Source organism: Elgaria multicarinata, chromosome 11 (genome assembly GCF_023053635.1).
Source record: "Elgaria multicarinata webbii isolate HBS135686 ecotype San Diego chromosome 11, rElgMul1.1.pri, whole genome shotgun sequence".
NCBI classification, from domain to species: domain Eukaryota; kingdom Metazoa; phylum Chordata; class Lepidosauria; order Squamata; family Anguidae; genus Elgaria; species Elgaria multicarinata.
In genome coordinates this window covers 21304981-21325371 of record NC_086181.1, presented here as the reverse complement: position 1 = coordinate 21325371, position 20391 = coordinate 21304981, and the positions used below count along the sequence as shown (strand labels likewise).

The 20391-nt window shown below is 41.3% G+C and overlaps 2 protein-coding genes across 2 annotated transcripts; both read left to right on the top strand.

Annotated features, from left to right (window-relative positions):
* Positions 1-10624: 10624 nt before the first annotated feature.
* Positions 10625-11554, top strand: LOC134406050 (olfactory receptor 8S1-like). The gene has a single exon (XM_063137288.1). It carries the CDS (start codon positions 10631-10633, stop codon positions 11552-11554), a length of 924 nt encoding a protein of 307 aa, XP_062993358.1. The 5' UTR covers positions 10625-10630.
* Positions 11555-19374: 7820 nt separating this feature from the next.
* Positions 19375-20313, top strand: LOC134405354 (olfactory receptor 13G1-like). Its single transcript, XM_063136601.1, has one exon. It carries the CDS (start codon positions 19375-19377, stop codon positions 20311-20313), a length of 939 nt encoding a protein of 312 aa, XP_062992671.1.
* The last annotated feature ends 78 nt before the right edge of the window (positions 20314-20391 follow it).

Here is a 20391-nt window from a genome sequence, read left to right as displayed (position 1 = left end):
ATTGACAAAGTTAATATGAGTATTGGAACAGGGAAACAACTTAATCAAAGTGTTAGACCACTATTCATGTCATAGATAATATGGAGTCTGGACAAAGGAGAATATTAGTCATTTTTGGAGGCTGATAAAATCATTCATATGGTCAGGGGCTAATGGAATTTTATATTCGGCCATCTTGATACTGATCAGTTGGGTATTTGAAATTGTAGAAAATTCAGAGCATGAATAGATGTGATGAACTCTAATTCATTAGTAAGTTTTTGTATTAATAGATATCATTCCCTAACTTTCAATCTTTTGATGGATACAAGACAAGGTTGTCAGAAGTCTGTCTCGTTTTTCATTCTCTGCATTGACCATTTCACAGTTGCACTCTGATTAAGGGCATTAAGTTCAAAGGTATGAATAATTATTCTATGGCCATTTTTACATCCCGGGATCATCCCTGTGCATGCAAATGACACACAGGGGATCCTGAGAGCAGGCAAGGACGATCCCTACATTTCCCTGGAATAAACCTTAGGTGTACAAATGGCCTATGTGTGGTCATCCTTCATGTTGCTTATCTTAATAAACCTAAAGTATTCTATCCTATCTTTGACTGTAATATAGAAATTCTGTATTATATATAGGGGAATCAGCCATACAAGTACACACACACACACACACACACACACACACAGAGAGAGAGAGAGAGAGAGAGAGAGAGAGAGAGAGAGAGAGAGAGAGAGAGAGAGAAGTATATCAAGACTTTATTGGTGTTGGAATTAAATGTCAATAAGACATTTTTTCATTGATTTCCAGTTTCCTGTATTTTGTTAGAAATACATTTCTTATCCTTCCATGTATCCCTTTTCTCTGTATAAGTAAAAATATTGCCACTTATTTTCTTAATGGTTGTACTCATGACTTTTTAAATTAAAATATTTAAAATAATTCTTGATGATAACTTTGCCCTTTGAGACATGCATGGTGTGGAAAGACTTAGGCCACAGCTAGACCTAAGGTTTATCCTGGGATCATCCAGGGTTCACCCCTGCTTGAGCACTGGATCCCCTCTGTGTCACCTAGGTGAACAGGTTTGACCCCTGGACGATCCAGGGATAAACCTTAGGTCTAGCTATGGCCTCTGAGGAAATAGATGAGTATAGTATTTTCAAGGAAGTAATATATGAGCGACATTCTCACTATCCATTTTAAGGGGGGTGTCAAACAGCACGTAGTTATGCCCCCCAACTCAAGCATACATTAATGTTTTATCTATTTATCAGTTTTTGCAGCCCTGATGGGCCATTTCTACTTCTGTCTTTTTTCCAGGGATCATCCCAGGATCATCCCTGTGCATGCAGATGACACACAGGGGATCCTGGGAGCAGGCAGGGATGATTTCTCCATTTTCCTGGGATAATCTTTAGGTGTAGAAAGGGCCTATATGTTAGCCCTTTATGTTTCCACCATGCCTACACTTTTACACTCTGACCTTAGCCAATCATTTTATTTTTATTTTACCTTGGACACCGCTCTGAAATTTTTCAATGGGGAGTGGTATATAAATATTCTAAATAAATAAATAAAGGTTCATGACATCATGCAGCTACAGAGCCAATCACATAGACTATGCAGCACTGTGAAGAAGTTAGTTCAACCTGTTGCTTAAGTAAACATTTCATGACATGTGTTGGAAACAATTGAGCAACCCCTCTCTCTTCTAGCACTGTATTACAAGAAACTAGGGATGTGCTCCGCTTCTCCTTGGACCGGAGAAGCAGAAGCGGATTGGGGGGTTTCACCTCCCCTTAAGGCAGAGGAGAAGAGGATCGGGGGAGCAGCGGAGCATTGCGGAGTGGATCAAAGTGAAGGTGGATCCTTCACCTCAATCCAGAGCTCCGCAAAAAAGGTAAGGGGGGTTACTTGGCCCTTCCGCTGTCGCTGCCGCCCATGCGGTGACGGTGGCAGAGCCAGGTAAGGGGGAGAGGGGTCTTACCTGCATCCGTCCGCGGTCCCGTGGCTGTTTCAACTGAGCCCGAGGACTCAAACAGGAAGACTGTAGCCTGGACTTCCTGTTTGAGTCCTCGGGCTCAGATGAAGCAGCTGCGGGTCTGCAGACAGATGCAGGTAAAGGAGAGGAGGGAGGGGGTTTACCTGGCCCTGCCGCTGCTGCCCCCCATGCGGTGACAGCAGCAGAGCCAGGTAAGGGGGCAAGGGGGATGGGGATCTTACCTGCATCCATCCATGGATCGGGCACAAAGAGGATCGGGGGGTCCGTACACATCACTACAAGAAATGCATGTCCCAGTGCTGTAGGCCACTTCTTAGGTGAGCTTACCTGTCCTTGCAGTATAGTTACCTGCCTTGGCTTTTAGCTGCCATGCTGGGTTTCCCCCCCAAAAAAAATGCCCCAGGTTTGTGTGTGTGTGTGTGTGTGTGTGAGAGAGAGAGAGAGAGAGAGAGAGAGAAAGAGAGAGATATGGCTACCACTATGTTGCAGTAGAAGAGAGGGATGTTCACCTCTGAAAAAATGGCTTTGTCTCAATCAACACTTCCAGTATTTCTCTTGATGGTACTGTCCCTGTTCAAAAGAAAAACAATGGAAATGCCACAAAGCATGATGTGATAAGAAACAAGATTACAGGGTGGGGATTAGCCATAGCTCAGTGTGACAGACCAGATGTATTGTATGCAGAATGTCACAGTTTCAAATAAAATGCATGGGTTCTCCAGGTAGGGCAGGGAAGGAACCCAGCTGGAAATCCTGGAGAGCCTCTGCCAGTCAGTGTTGACAATATTGGGCTAGATGGGCCAATGATATAAGGCAGCTTGCTATGATTCTGATGGCCATGCATACAAGCAAACACAGACACTTTCAATCCTGTTTCTGGCTGCTCTCACAGATCATGCAATAAATAAATAAATAAATAAATAAAAATGGCAAGGACATTTCACACCCTCAAAAAGAGCTGAAAAGTCAGTAGTTCAGGCTCATGTCAATCCTAGTGAAAACAATGAAGTTCCTAAAATATTAAATCCATAATTATGGAATTGCCCATTGCCCTTCCATTATACTGAGGACAGGTGGGCAACTTATGGCTAGGGATGGCCTTCATGGAAAATCCAGCCCCTTTTAGGATTGCCACATTTTCCTGGAGCCCTCAACTTGGCTTGCATTTGCAAGCTGAACTGAAGGCTTTTTCCCAAAACTGAGATTCCCCCCCCCCACACACACACAGTTTTTTCTTTCTTTCTGCAATTTGTGCAGCATTGTGCACACAGTTTGTATGAATTAAGCACGATATGGTGGAGGATTGTGCAAATCACAGCTGTAGTTTGCTCAAATTACAGCCACATTTTCTGTAAATGCCCCCCTCCGCATCAAGTCAGGACAGCGAGCCATTAAGAAAGCTGAAGTTTAGGATGACAAGCTCATGAGAACTTGGTGAACATCATCCCCTGGACAGATTCCTCCAACATCCCTACTTGTGGTCTCTTGAAGTGACATGATTGGCTGTGCTGCCTGGAATGATGGGAGTTGAAACCCAGGACAACTGGAGGGCTACAAGTTGCCCACAATGCATAAAAACAATGAACAACAAGTGTTTGGGATTGCAACAGAATCCCCCTTTTTTGTCTATCCCCAAAGACCCTCTTCATCCATAGTCCCTAAAGTGAATATCATTAGGCATGAGCAATCACTAGGATTCTTCCCACATTGGCTCACCACTCAGTATGTTCATGATTCCCATTCATGTTTGAAATTGCTGCTTGCTTGCCATGTGAATGGCAAGTCTGTACAAATCGAGCAGTGATTGAATGAGAGATTTGTGTAAATTTCCCCAAATTTGCATAAATTTCCTTCATACACTAAAATGGGGCGGATTCAGTCTACTAAGGAAATTAGCACAAATTAGGAATGATGAAAATCTAACTAAGAAATGGAAACAAGACTAACATGAGCACGTTTGATAATTCATGAGTATTCCCGGTGTACACGTGGCTTTGAACGGGACATGTTCACATGCTTTGCAAACAACAATAACAACAACAACAATCATACATTCCTATCCATCATGAACACTGTGCAACCTCCTTCTTCAACATGGAAGGTAAGCTCCTTCAGTTGCAGAAATTATGGAGACCTGTTGGAGTATCTTACACATCATCTTCTAGCCTTGATGGTTGTGTGCAATCTCCAGTATTCAAGGCAATAAGCCTGTGTGCATCAGCCAGTTGCTGGGAAACATAGATGGGAGAGTGCTGTTGCAGCATGTCCAGCTTGTTCATCCCTGGCCGATGTCTGGTTGGCCACTGTGTGAACAGAATGCTGGACTAGATGGACCCTTGGTCTGATCCAGCATGGGAATTCTTATGTTCTTAAATGTGTATATATCTGGAGGGAGAACAGTGGATGTATGTAGGGGAGCTGTGGGGCCTGAAGAAGAGGTGAGACAGGAGCAGCAGCAGTAGACCTAAACCCTCAAACACATAATTATCACAGGGGGGGATTGAAGTGGTCCTGGGTGCTAGTGGTGAGGACAGTCCTGTCGGGTGCTTGTGGGTGTCTAAGGTGAAGTTGAGATGACACAGGGGGCAGGGCGTCACAGGGGGTAACAGTGTGTGTGTGTGTGTGCATGTGTGTTTGAAAGAACGTATGTGTGGGAGGAAGTGAGTGTATGTGGGGAATTAATTTTGTATGTGGGCTGGGGTGTATGTTTATATATAGGTAAGAGTGTATATGCTTGGTGTGTATGTGTAAGGAAGAGAACAGATAGTGTGTGGGAAGTGTGTGTGGAGGAGTGTGAGTTGCAGTATATGTCTGTATGTTGGGAAGAATATGTTTGTGTTGGGGGATGAGTGTGGGAGTGTGGGTGTTTATGTAAGTAGGAATGTGTCTGTATGGCTGGCGAAATACTCATTCTTCTTCTTCTTCTTCTTCTTCTTCTTCTTCTTCTTCTTCTTATTATTATTATTATTATTATTATTATTATTATTCATTATCATTTATATACTGCCCCATAGACAAACATTAAAAACAGTAAACATTAAAAATCAATATACACAATTTAAAACCATAAAAGCACAACATTTTAACACACACACACACACACACACACACACACACACACACTTAAAACCACTATAAACTCTCAGCAGATCTGAGGTCAATTACAAACTCAGCATATGCTGTTAACTGCCTGGGAGAAGAGAAAAGTCTTGACCTGGCACCAAAAATATAACAATGTTGGTGCCAGGCTGGCCTCGTCGGGGCGATCATTCCTTAATTGGGGGGGGGCACCAGTGAAAAGGCCCTCTCCCTTGTTGCCATCCTCTGAGCTTCCCTCGGAGTAGGCACCCAGAGAAGGACCTTAGATGTTGAGTGTAGTGTATGGATAGGTTCATGTCGAGAGAAGCTTTCCATCAGGTATTGTGGTCCCAAGCCATGTAAGGCTTTATGGGTTAAAACCAGCACTTTGAATTGGGCTTGGAAACATATGGGGAAATAGAGGGGCAGAAATAGAGTGTGTGTATGGGGTGAAGTGTGTGTGTGTGATATGTCTGTGTTTATGTGCATAAAAGAGTGTGTGCTTGCCAGTCTAAGTGTGTGTGTGTGTATTGCATGTGCATGTCGGAAGATGTGTGTGTAGATGAAACTGCGGGGGGGGGGGGAATGTATGTGTGTATGTAGGAAGAAGAGTTGTGTGTGCTTGGCAAAGGCCTGTATGTCTGTCAGGGGAAATGTGTGTCTCTGTGTGTCTGACTGTGTGTGTGTGTGTGTGTGTGTGTGTGTGTGTTTGTGTATTGGGGAGGAAGAGTGTGGGGATGGGTGGAGGAAGCATAGATGTGTGTGTGTGTGTATGCACAATTGCATATGGCCCCAGCCCTGCATCTGACACTGGATGTGGCCCTTCGAGACACAGAGGCCACAGCTAGACCTAAGGTGTATCCTGGGATCATCCAGGGTTCGCCCCTGCCTGAGCACTGGATCCCCTGTGTGTCACCTAGATGAACAGGTTTGACCCCTGGACGATCCAGGGATAAACCTTAGGTCTAGCTATGGCCAGAGATTGTGCACCCCTGATATACAGTCTTCCCAGGGGAATTAGCAGTGAGGACCCACTTTCTAAGAGCTCACTCACTAAGAGCTTCAGCATTGGTTTGGAACTGGAGCAGGGAGAAGTAGTAGTATTCAGATCAAAGCACCTCTAACCTGAGTCTTTTCTACACATTTAAATGTGAGAACACAGAGAAGACGTCTGGTACTATATAAACCCAGCCATGCACAGTGAGCCTGCCTGCCTGCCTTCCATCCTTCTTCTCTTCTTTCCTTTCTTGTGTGTGAGAATATTGTTAGAACATGATCAGAGCCAGATCTACATCAAGCAGGATATGACACTTTCAAAATGGTTTGAAGAATAATTATGGAGTGTGTCCTGGGTTCCAACAGTTGTTACAAACTATTTTAAAGCAGTAGTGTAGATTCTGTCCAGGTTTGGGAATTCAGATAGTCAGGGGAAATTGTATGGGGAGATTTTTTTCCTCAGAAGGCAATTAATTATTTCATTATTTTAAACATGTTTTGTACAATAAGGGTTTCTTCTGTCTTCTACTAAGACTGCTGAGACATAAGTTTGGAATGGATTGCAGAGCATATGTGACATCATAAAGGCATGTTATGTATATATGACATTTGTTTTTTGGGGGGAAAGGGGTAAATAAATAGCATTTATTTTCAACTAGTCTGTCAAAGACAAGGCCATAGGTCAGTATAGTAATTTTCAGATGGTACTGGAAGGATTATCTTGGAGTAGGTATAGACAAATCTGTCAATCTCTTATTTTTCAAATCATAAGTTCAGTTTGTTCCAAACTGCATTTTTTAAAATCTTGTATATTGTTCATCCTAAACGTGGAGAACTTAAAAAAAAAGGAAAATAAAAAGGAGAAAAGGCTTGGTATGAAATTCTGTATGCATTTTTGTTTGCAGTTCTCCAAATACTGGGAATTTTGTGCACAATTTCCTCTAATTTCCTCTACATTTATTTTGGCAGCAAATTTTCTAATATATTGAATTTTTGAACAATGTTTTCACTAATAGATGCAGTGATCTATTAGTCATTTTGTACACATTCTTCATTGGATAATTCTATTTTTTAAAATCAAAGAAGTGTGAATTTTGAAGAAAACGTAAATTATTCTGTGTATCTTCACCTCCTAGCAGGAATGAGGCTCTTCCGATTTTAAGCCAGACAGCCATGCTTGCTTTCAGTATGTTATCAGTAGGGATGTATGAGAAATCCATTTCAGTTCATTTTTTTTAAAATCAGGATTTATCTAGTTCACATTTTCCAGACTGAACAAGACTCAGATGCAACCTTTAGTTCAAATGTGATTCGTAGACCCCAAAGAATAATCTTTGACAGTATGTGCTCATTCAGATCTGCATCTATTTGTCTTGAGATATATGCTAAACATAGGCATTTAATTATAGAGAGAATTATAATATTTTAACAGCACATACAGGAGAAATGAAAATTAAAAGTTTTTTTTAGGTTACATGGTACTAGTAATTGCTTATCTGATTCATTCTCACCCATGTCAAAACACAATCTCAAGAACAACAACAACTTCTTCTTCTTCTTCTTCTTCTTCTTCTTCTTCTTCTTCTTCTTCTTCTTCTTCTTCTTCTTCTTCTTCTTCTTCTTCTTCTTCCCAATAGCCCAGCTTCCCTTTTAGCTGCTTCTTTTGCATTCAACCCCTGCATTCCCACTTTCCTCCTCCTTTCTAATTCTAATTCAATGAATTTAAATAATGCTGTTTAATATCTGTGTTAAAGTGCTCAGAGATGTTATCTAGTGACTTCAAGTGTAAAGCCATCAGTTTGCTAATGTCACCAAACTCTATCACTCCTTTTCACATGTCCCAAAGAGGCTACTGAAGTTCTGAACCTCTGTTTGAGTTTGGTAATGGAGTGAATGTGGGTGAAATATAATCCAGACAAGACAAAAATGTTCCTAGTCAGTTTGGCCAAGTTCATTCTTTTTTGAATGAGGGGTTACTCTCCTTGAAAATTCAGGTTTGAAGGCTGGGAGCTCTCTTGAACCTGGATTTGAGCCCAATTGTGACAGCCATGGCTAGGAGTGACTTTGCTTGATATGGATTGGTGAACCAGCTGCACCTGTTACTGTAAATGCAGATATGCTCATGGCTTAGTTATACCGTATCTGTACTACTACAATGCACTCTGAAGACAAATGAAACTTCCAATGGTTCCAAAACAACAACACACCTGTGGCTGGAAAGTTATTGACTGGAGCCAAGAAGTTTACCCCTAACTGGGGGAAGGGAGGTGGAACCTGCATTGTTAGGGTGACCCTATGAAAAGGAGGACAGGCCTCCTGTATCTTTAACAGTTGTATTGCAAAGGGAATTTCAGCAGGTGTCATTGGTATATACAGAGAACCTGGTGAAATTTCCTATTCATCACAATAGTTAAAGCTGCAGGTGCCCTGCCCTCTTTTAAATCTGGTCACTCCTGCAGCTTTAACTGTGGTGATGAAGATGGAATTTCATCAGGTTCTCCATATATACAAATGACACCTGCTGAAATTCCCTTTTCTATGCAACTGTTAAAGACACAGGAGCCCTGTCCTCCTTTTCATATGGTCACCCTATGCATTGTCTTTGGGATTTTTGGCAGGCCCAATTAGATGTTCTCCTTTGCTAAGGATGCCCACCTCATTCACTTCCTAGAGGTCCTGCATTTAAGTCTTGAGACCTTTTTCTTTCTTTCTTTATTTATTTATTTGGATTGAAAGGAGATTTCTGTGAATAGCTTCCCCTCCATTTTGTGGAATGGGAGCTTGCGGGAAGGAGGGACGCAGCACGCCACTTGCCGAGTGCTCGTGGATCATCTTGCAGTTTTTGTCCTGTGCATCAGCCACAGTCAGGTAAGCAGTTGGGGTCTGGTGAGCCATGCATGGTGGGTATTTGTCCATCCCTAAACCCATCCACAGAAATTTTGACATTACTCATCTGGTTTGATTTCAGGCAAGGTGAGAATGGAAGGCTTTTAATCGACAAAATCCAAAGCTTCTCTGGCTAAAAACCACACACTCAATATTAGGGGGAATTGTGATTATGATTTCCTTCAGTTTGACTTATCAATACAGTCATTTTCAAAGATATTGAACTAAATTTGTTTAGTAGTAGCAATATTTATATACTGCTTCTCATTTTAAACAGTGGGTTGGAATAGAATAAAAGAAAACAGAACAAATAGAAAACACACAGAGAGAGACGCACACAATGAGGTCAGTACAAAAATAACACATGACTAGGGTCCCATGGAAAACCCGAATTAAACAAATGAGATCCTATTCCTTCAGTTAGAGTACAACCCCATCCAGTTATGGCAATTCCCTGGATTTCCAGACCTAGGAAGGATCTACCCCAATCCTTTGTAATGGTTTATAATGGTTATTGGCAACTGTTGGATCCCATGACACATTCCATATACTGTTTCCAAACCACTTCTGAAGTGTTGTAACTTCCTTGGTGTAGATCTGGCCCTAGGAACTGCTCTCCCACAGTGTGTCCATCTTATCAGGATTTAGCTTCAGTTTACTGGCCCTCATACAACTCACTAATACATTCATGTAATGATATAGGTTGTGTATGGCCTCTCCTGATTCAGATATAATGCAGAAATTGAGTTAGGTATCATCAGCATGCTGAGGCCACCTCATCCCAATTCCCCCAAATGCACCCAATGGTTTCATAAAGGTATTAAATAGTATTGGAGACAAAGGGCTCATCTACACCCAGTAGGATATTCCACTATGAAAGCATTATGAAAGTGTTATATAAAAGACAGGAGCCACACTACTGCTTTATAGCAGTATTGATGTGCACTGACAACTATGCAGGCCCATTGAGACATACTATATACAGCTTTCATACCACTTTCATACTGTGATATCCTGCTTGGTGTAGATGTGTCATGCGCCCCATGAGTTGTTAGTGCACTTCAGTACCACTATAAAGCAGTAGTGTAAATCCTGCACTTCAATAATGCTATAAAGCAGTAGTGTGGCTCCTGCCTTCTATATACTGGTTTCATAGTGGAATATCCTGCTTGGTGTAGATGAGCCCATAATGATACCTTGAGGAACCCCTCAGCAATATTGTCAGGGGGCTTACATGCAGTCCTCCAACACTATTCTCTGGAAATTGCCCTGGAGATAGAAGTGGAACCACCATGAAACAGTGCCACAAATCCCCAGTCCAGAAAGGCAATCCAGCAGGATACCATGATCAATGTGTGAAAGAATGAAAGTAACAGTTACACTTCCTCTGTCCCCCATCCCAATAAAGTTAATTCACTGGGAAAATCAATGGTGATTCTGTTCAATTCAATAACAAGGATGGAACCCGGTTTGGATTGGGTCTAGATTGTAAATATTTTCCAAGAATACCTGCATCTGAGTTGCCACCATCTGATTGAACATCTTGACCCCAAAGGGAGTACTCACCTCTGGGCTGTAGTTATTATTAACTTCTGGATGCAGGGAGGGGGGATACAGTATATGCTAATGTATGTTCATATTTTCCCCATTCATATAGATCTTACAGACTCCATGAAGAATCAAACTGCCATAACAGAGTTTATACTCCTGGGACTTTCGACTGATCCACAAGTACAGATCTTTCTCTTCTTTTTGTTTCTAATTATATATGGCATCACAATATTAGGAAACATTGTCATCATCTTGGTAATCAGGGGTGAGGCTACCCTTCACACACCCATGTTCTTTTTTCTCAATCATCTAGCCTTGGTTGACATTTGCTGTTCATCTGTCACGGTCCCAAAGATGCTGGAAAACTTGATAGGGAAGCAGAAAACCATTTCTCGGATGGGGTGCATAGCACAGATCTTCTTCTTTATCCATTTTGCTTGTGCTGAGGTCTATCTACTTACAGCAATGGCATATGACCGGTATGTCGCTATATGTGACCCACTACATTACTCAACAATTATGAAAAAGCAAATGTGCAGACAGTTAGTGGGGGGATCCTGGGTAATGGGTGTGTTCGATGCTCTGGTCAACACATTGCCTTTAATGGATTTGAACTTTTGTGGACTAAATATAATCAGTCACTACACCTGTGAACTTCCAGCAGTTTTGAGCTCATCTTGCAGTGAAAAATTCACCAATTACGTGTTGCTACTTGCTGCTAGTTCTATATTTGGTTTAGCCCCTTTCCTTCTCACCCTTCTCTCTTATATTTATATCATTGTAGCCATCCTGAAGATTCAGTCAGCAAAAGGCAGGAGTAAAGCATTCTCCACTTGTAGCTCACACGTCATTGTGGTTTGTTTGTTTTATCTTTCAGCTTTTTTCCGATACATGAAGGCAAGTTCTAAATCTCTTACAGACCTGGACAGAGTAGTCTCTATCCAGTACCTTATTTTAACTCCCATGTTAAATCCTCTTATTTATAGCCTAAAAAACAAAGAAATCAAAACTATTATATGGAAAAGGGTTGGAAGATGTAGGTAAATCGAATAACTATTTATATGTATAGAAAGCAAAGATGCAAGCTATTTGGGCAGTCAAAGGTACTTGGTAAAGAAAATTTAGAACTGTTAGGTGAATGGATTATGTTATGTGGTAATAGGTAATATATTGATAAAGATAAATTTAGTATTGTAAAAGGAAGACAACTCATTCAAAAGCATTGGAAAACTATTAATTTAATATATAATTCAATAAATAAAAGCCATACGGTTTACAAAAAAAAAAAGTGTTCAATATGTACAGTTTTCAACAAAGTACCAAAATGCAGAGAAAGTGTGAGTTAAGGCTCACAAGCCATAGAATCACAGAATAGTTGAGTTGGAAGGGGACTATAAGGCCATCAATTCCAACCCACTGCTCAGTGCAGGAATCCACCTGCATAGCACCACATCCTCCTTAAGAGGCAGAAAGTGCAAGTGTACTGCTCATTCTCCCAAACCAGATAAACAATGTGGACAAGATGGATGGAATGTGGGAAAAGGTGATGTCAAACACCTTAGGGTCACCTACTTATTTTAGAGCTGCCTTCCCCAACCTGCTGCCTTCCAGTTATATTGGGCTTTCCAAAGGGTCGCTCTTCCAGCACAGGTACCTGTCCTTGGCTAAGCAGCTATTAACTGGCACCTGATGTCCAAAACATCAGGATAGATCTATTTTCTGTCCACATCTGTTCTAAGGTATGATATTTTCCAGCATTAAGATATGTGTTCCATCACAGAACTCCTAAAGAGCTGCATCACTTTAAATAGACTGTCTTAAACCAAATGAGGCAAAAATGAATGAATCTTGAATTCCTAATCCAGATAGTTCTTCAGATGTCAACATTAGTTTTCAACGCATGGCATGGGTTGCCTGTTTATTAAATAGTGCTGATTGCTGAGTGGAGCCAACTGCCAAGGTTCTCTCCAGCCAATTGGCAGAAGAGTGCTGTCTCCAAGCCTGTTGAGACCTTGAGGCTTGAAGACCATAAGAACTGCCCTGCCACGAGGCTGGGAAGACTTCAGAGCTGGTGAGAGAAGAGAACTGGGGGAGAGGACTGCTCTACCATCCACAGCAGCCTGCTACTTGTGCCACTGCCCCGCCCACCTCCCAGTTCCATTGATTGCTGAGTGGAGCCAACTGCCAAGGTTCTCTCCAGCCAATTGGCAGAAGAGTGCTGTCTCCAAGCCTGTTGAGACCTTGAGGCTTGAAGACCATAAGAACTGCCCTGCCACGAGGTGGCGGGCCGCCCCAGTCAGGGTGTCCCCGAAGGGGGTGACACCAAAGGGGGTGTGCCCCTTTGGTTTGCCCCTTCGGGATGCCATGAGGGTGAGGGTGATTCTCTATTTCTCTCTCTTCCCCTGGGCTGTCAACTTGCTGCTTCTTTGAACCATTACCTCAGTTGTGTGAGAAGAGTTTCCCTGAGTGAGAGCAGGGATCTCATGGGAAATGATATAATTACTTCTTGTGTCCTCCCCACCCTGAGGCAGAGGTTGGGGGCTTCAATAATTATAGTTGCTTCATCTGCCCAACGTGAGAGGCTGTGGTACTTGAAGCAGGAGGCTCCCCTGTGTGAGAGGGGGAGGAGTGTGGCCACACATCAGGTAGTATTAGAATTAGCAGTTACTAAGAGAGGGAGATTGTGGGGGCGGGGGAAAGCACTTTATCACTTAGTTGGTAGTAGCCTGATGTCCATCTGTGACCAGTGGCTGGTTACCACAAGTGAGAAATGTGACTGTGTTGTTTGTATGACTGAGTGTGGGTTTGAATGGTAAGTGAGTGCATAGGTGGTGTAGGTAAAGATGTTTTTGAGAAGCTGTGATGCAGGGACACATGGAGGGGGAGCCACTATTCCAGTGATTTGGGGCAGAAGGAGATATGGCAGGAGGAAGGGGTTGCAACATCAGCGTAGAACGGGTTTCAGGTGTCTTCACACTGTTCCCCTTCTACCCTCCTCCTCTAGTTCTCATGTACCTGGTAGCTCATCCACTGAGCCCTCCTTCCTTGTGGTGCTACTCTTTAATGCCAGGTCGGTCCGCAATAAGACCTCTCTTATTCATGATTTAATCCTGGATGAGAGGGCTGACCTGGCATTGCATTAATGATGCAATGGTTTTAAACATTTGAATTAGTTATATGTATTTTATGGTGTTTTTATTTGTGTTGTACCCCGCCTCGATCCAGAGGGAGAGGTGGGTAACAAATAAATAAAGATATTATTATTATTATTATTATTATTATTATTATTATTATCTAAGTATCTTCAGAAATGATGGTTGAAAATCTGTCTTCACCATCCACATGTTGGATCCTGGATTGGATCTGGTTTTTCTTTTTCCACTGTTTTTACAAGTACCTAGAGACCTGAAGAAAGTGAGGAGTCAGCAGAACAAGTATTCTCTTAAATGACAAGGTCTCAGCTGGACAATTATTGAATTATTGTCCGGAAGCATTTTTTGCAATTAATCAATTAGTGATTGCATCATTGTACAGGGCTATCCTATATAAGTAGCTGTGTTCTGTATGCTTCTTACTTCCCTCCATCTTGATGTATGATGCTGTATATTGATCGTCTGTGAGTATTTGTGTGTGCTAAATTATCTGAAATGCCAATAAAGGATTTTATTTTAATTACAAAAATCCTTTGCCTCTTTTGAGTCTTTGCTGCATTCTAAACTGAGAGCCACTGCTACTTCTGCTCAACTCAGGTTCAGAGTGTGGTTTTCCAACACCACAACCCCATAACTCTTCAGTTTCACCTTGACATAGAGCCCCAGAGCAGTCATCAATTTTCTTTATTGATAGTTACACTCCACACATGAAGGAGGTGTTGACGATGGTCTGGTCACAGCTAACCTGCTCCAAGCATCTTTGGTAGGTATGCTGAGCAATGATCTCCAAAATTGAATTTGGACCTCAGTCTGAAAGAGTTTCAACACCCCTGATACAATAATTAGGGCAGGCTTATTTTATTTATTTATTTATTTATTTATTTATTTATTTATTTATTTATATCTCACCATTTTTCTTCTAAGGAACCTCAAGCAGTGTACATAATCCTCCTCTCTATTTATCCTTACCACAACAACCCTGTGAGGTAGGTTGGGCTGAGAGTCTGTGACTGGCCCAAAGTCACCCAGTGGGTTTCCATGGCTGAGTGGGGACTAGAACCTGGAACTCCCAACACCTAGTCCAACACATTAGCCACTATACCAAACTGGCCCATCTTTGTAGCAAGCCACTACTGTTGCATAACAATGACCATGCAGTGGTTTTCCAGGAAGGGCATGTTGCATAAGTGCCAGCCAAAAAAAGCCTTTTACACAACATTACAGTCATGAATTCATGCCTGAATTGTTACGTAAGGGACTCTTTATGGCTGTCATTTATGCAACATGACCTTTCTGGAAACCTTCAAGCCACCCTTGTTGTGAAGCAATGGTGGCTCTCTAAGAGGAAGGCTAGCCCTGCAGCTTCCTTGGGCAGTCACCAGGCAAGGGTGAGTCCTTCCATCCCTATGATGTCTACAAAACCTGGGCATTAACTTGAGAATTTGAAAACTGTGCCAAATGTTGAAATGGTAAAAAAAGAAAGAAAAAAAAGAAAGAAAAAAGTTTCAGCAGTAAGAGGAATCATCAACATTTTCATTTCCAAAATCTCTTACATCTACAAAATATGAGGTTGGAGCCCAACCAGGGCCTCATCTACACCAAGCAGGATATTGCACTATGAAAGTGGCATATAAAAGACAGGAGCCACACAAAGCAGGATAAAGTGGTATGAAAGCAGTATATGTCATGTGTCAATGGCCCCCAACAGTTGTCAGTTCATTTCAATACTTCTATAAAGCAGTAGTGTGGCTCCTGCCTTTTATATACCGCTTTCATAGTGCAATATCCTGCTTGGTGTAGATGAGGCCCAAGTTAGTTGGAATTGGTTCCTACTGAAATAAATAGGCTTCTAAAATCATGACCAGTCCTGTTGATTTTAAAAAGGCTGCAATTATATGCATGTTTAAATATGCTGGGGAGATACAGGGAGTTATGTTACTTTTTCTGCCTAAACATGCATAGGTTTGTACCCTTAATCTCTGAAATCTAATAACTGCAAATTGTTGCACAAAATGAGTCATTTTTTTTAATGTGCAGCCCTGTCCATATTTAATTATGTTTCCAACCAATACAGTTGGGAATGGGATGAGCCCCAAAATATGGAACTTTCTTTATGGGTTAGGATGATTGCCTGGCCACAGATAATTTGTTTATAAAAGACCAAAAGACACATTAGAAGACAATGTTATATATGATGTTTAGCCAGCTCCTAGAGAAACACTCAGATTGTGGAAGCCTTCCCGAAACTGAGGGAAAATTTAATCAATCTATCCTAAAAAAAATGCTAATATTTACCAACAAATGATAAAAATGAAAGTAAAATGGTGTTCTTTTTAAAGAACATTTGATAGTTCTTGAAAAGCTATGGTAAGAGTCAAGAAAGAATGCATCAGGAGTTAATGTGCGTAGGGATGAGTGATGGTGTTGCTCATTAAGTGCCTCTAGGGATGAGCAAATGAGCAATGTTCGAGATCACCAGGATGCTTTGAACATCATCTTGCTACTCATCTTGTGCCGATTCCCATTCCCATTTGCAATCACTGTTTGTGCTGAGTGAATGGGAACATGGTGCAAATCATGTAGAAATCAAATGGAAGATTTGAGCATATTTCTGCATAGCAGCACAAATTTTCAAAACTTTCCTGGGCCTGATTCAGTCTACAAAGGAAATTTATGAAAAGTAGGAAATTTGCACAAATCAAATTGGAATTCAGGAACAAGATGAAAGCACATGTTTGGCCTTTTACATGTTTTCAATGGATATGCTCTCACTTGTACTTGCATTTTGCCTGTTCTCTCTCTCTCTCTCTCTCTCTCTCTCTCTTAATGAGAATTAAGAATTAGAATAGAATTAGAATAGATATTAGTGACATGGTCCAGTCAACATTATGAACTTTTAGACTGTAATCTATGCACATATACATGGGAGTAATTCCTACTGTGGGATGTATTTATGGGTAAACATGCATAGGCTTGTGCTGCATGGTTAATTTGTCTTCCATGGAAACAAAGACCATGTCTAATGCTGCAAACCTGTAGACACCTATCTGGTACCAAGTCCTATTGAACTCAGCCAGGCATACTTCATGCCTACAATTGCAGTGTAAATGCCCCCTAAAGAAACCAATGGCTTTTAAAACACTCACAGGTGCATGGATTTTGCCTGATGTCTAAAATAACTTGGGAATTTGAAAAGCGTGCCAAATGTTGAAATCGTGACAAAATTTTGGTTCAGAACAACATCTTCCTCGTGATGCCTCAAAGGTCTTGTTCCCAGTTGCATCTTTGCTTTATTAAATGCAACATTTCTAAGCTGGTAACAGAATCAAATCAATTATCATCAGCTATCAGCTCAACAAAAGACAATATTCTCTGACATTTTCCAGCTGCCAGACACCAAAGAAGAAAAGAATACTAACACACCAGAACAAGCGACCCTTTGCATACCAGGAAGTGAGTTTAAGGGGGGAAATGTAAACAAATCATAAAAAATCAATGGATGACCCAATTCAATTCAAATTTGGTATGCTTAAACACTCCTTAATATCTATTACTGTGCCAATTTTGGTGTCTTTGTCTTTGAAGATTACGCAGATGTAAGCATTTTTTTAAAAAATCCTGCTCTTGCGCCCCAGTGGTGGCTCAGAAGATACGGTCAGAAAGCAGGGGATAAATAGGGCAAATCGTTTGGCTTTGAAGCACAATTAAAGCAGGATGTATGAGAGTACTTCACAACCAAAGCAGATTATAAGGTGGAAAACTTCTGAATCCTTTGCATGCAATTCGCAGTGATTGCAAAGTATAACACTGGTGTGATAAAGCTCTTAGTCTATGATATTCCATCATAGTGAAAAACTTGGGAAAGTGAACTTTCATGAACTTCAAGTGGAACATCTCAACCGCTTACAACTTTTAAAATCAATTTCTCTTCTGTATAAATGAATGCCTGGAAATGCAGGAGGAACTCTGGTGGTGAGATGGAGACAGATGAATGGCTTTGGGGTGCAGAACTCACCCATGATCCACCAATTTGCCAGCCTGAATCTAGTGTTCAGGCTTACTTGCTTATTTGAAAGTTAGTCCAAATGTGTTCAACGGAGCTTACTTCTTGGTAAATATGTTTTCATAGTAAATGTGCCTGAGCAAGTTTCTTTCTTTCTTTCTTTGACAGTTCAGTATCAGTACACGTGGCTGTCTCTCACCATCACAACTATCACCACACAGAGAAACAGATATAAAGCAGTATTATCTTGAGGAGGCATTGAAGGTAGGTACAAAGACATTGTGCCTGTTTCTACTTGTCATGTATGTCTTACCTCAATGTCCATGTACAGAGAAAAATTTCAGAGTGACAGGACAGAAGGTTTTTCTCTGGGCATGATGACACTACTTCATGTCCAGTATATGTGGTTTGATCAATGTAGGCACATAATAACAGAAGGGGCCCTACGCTCGGGGAAGCTTGTGGATTGAATCCAGTGTTAGAGCATTCCTACATTAAGGGAAATCCCATTGTTTTCCCATTGCTTTTGTGCTCCCTGTGCTTTGGTGCGATCAATATGAATTGGATTACATGGGGCAACAAGGCTGAAGGTCCTGCTGCTATTTCTCAGGGCTCCTTTAAATGGCAAACACAGTTGAATCGAGGGAGCTCCTTCTTCCCTCCCTGGCATGTGTGCAAAGGAGCGGGTCTCTGCATCTTGTCTGTTTCCTCACAGCCCCCAAGAAAACAAGGCCTTACTTCTGAGTTGTTCAAGATGGCATTTTACCATTTTTGATTAAAGTTCTTCCACAGCAGGTTCACAGCTTAATGTCAGCTTTCCTTGGCACCAATTTCATGGGTTTTATTCCAGCTTATCTGTGATGTATTTTAAAATGGAATAAGGGGAGAACTATGGGAGAACGGAAATTCTTTGCCCGTTTCCTGATGACACAGTCAATGCATTAAGGTCAATGCATTCCGTTAACCATTTTGTGGTTAAGCAGCATGGTTTAGTGTGTTGTCTGAATGGGGCCAGCGTTTTTCTTGTTTGTACATTGAGAAAATGCATTGCAATTTGTATTATAAATTGTAGTATTTGCTGCAAATTTAATTGTGATGGTAAACACATGTATATCATTATGTCCCCTTTGCAGTTAGATGGGCTTTTTCTGTCAATCTAGTGAAAGTGTTTTGCAGGGGGCGGGGAGGAGGCTGGAGAGGCCTCAAGATAGTTCATTTCCAATCTTCTCCTCTCCCTACCCACCAGAATACCCTCTCTCCTCCACCTCTGAGGTAGATTTCAGGCTAGCCATTATGCATGGTTCTTTCCATGCCAGTGGGAAATCTGAACTATCTTATCCACCCTCAGATGCTTATCTAAGGGCCATAGAATTGCTGCCTTAATTGATTCAAATCCCTAACTGGTTCACATTAAAATAAAACTTAACAACTTAATAGTACAAATTAAATAAGAAACAATTAAAACATTAAAAATGTTTTAAAACATTGCAATATATTACAATACTTCAGCATGTACAGCAGTGTAGTAACAAAGTCCCTCACAGTCAGGCAATGTCTGTGTGACCAGGTGTCTTTAAGACTTCATGCACCTGATGAATTGAACAGTGTTCTCAAAAGCTTATGCCAGGATAAAATTTTAGTCTTTAAGGTCCACTGTTCTTTATTAGCACAATGTCTCTGTCTACGTCAACAGAATTGGACATATTGTAATGAAGAACCAAACTCCCACAACAGAGTTTATACTGGTTGGTCTGACCAATTCCCCCGAACTACAGACACTTCTGTTTTGGATTTTTGCACTCATCTATGCTACAGCGATGGCAGCAAATGTCCTCCTCATCTTTACCATATGCATGTGCAGGAAACTCCACACTCCCATGTACTTCCTGCTCCTTAATTTGTCCTTAGTGAATGTGTTTTTTATCTCAGTTACAATTCCCAGACTGCTCCACTCTCTTTTAACAAACAGAAAGACCATCTCATTTAATGGCTGCATCATACAGTTGTTTCTTGTCATCTGGGCTTTGGGGTCAGAACTTTTGCTTCTCTCATTCATGGCTTTTGACCGTTATGCAGCCATCTGCCACCCTCTGCAGTATACAATCATCATGAGGAAGGAAGTGTGTCTTCGCATAGCAAGTGGGGTGTGGATTTCTGGAATTATCAATGCTGCAGTTCATTCTGGACTGATGTCACAACTTTCCTTCTGCAGTACTAACATCATCAATCATTTCTACTGCGATATACCCCCACTATTAGACGTCGCCTGCTCAGATACCAGTCTCAATGAATCTATGACATTTGCGGCAGATGTGATATTTGGGATTTGTAGCTGTGGATTGACTCTAACATCATATTTGTTCATCCTGAGAGCCATTTTCAGAATCCGTTCCACTGAAGGGAAGAAGAAAGCTTTCTCCACATGTTCCTCACATCTCATTGTAGTCACTTTTTACTTTTCTGCAATTATCTACACATATATAAGGCCATCTTCAGTCTACTCTCCAGACGAAGACAAGCTTGTTTCTCTCCTTTATTCCGTGGTAACCCCAGTTGTTAATCCAGTCATATATTCCTTGAGAAATAAAGATTTTAAAGAAGCACTCAGGAGACTGATTGGAAGTGGCAGACTGCTCCCAGGAACTTGAAGTTGCTCTTCAAAAAATATCCTGCATCAATTCCATTGTGAAAAAGAAATTAAGTTTGTGTTGTGTTTGGGGGACTTC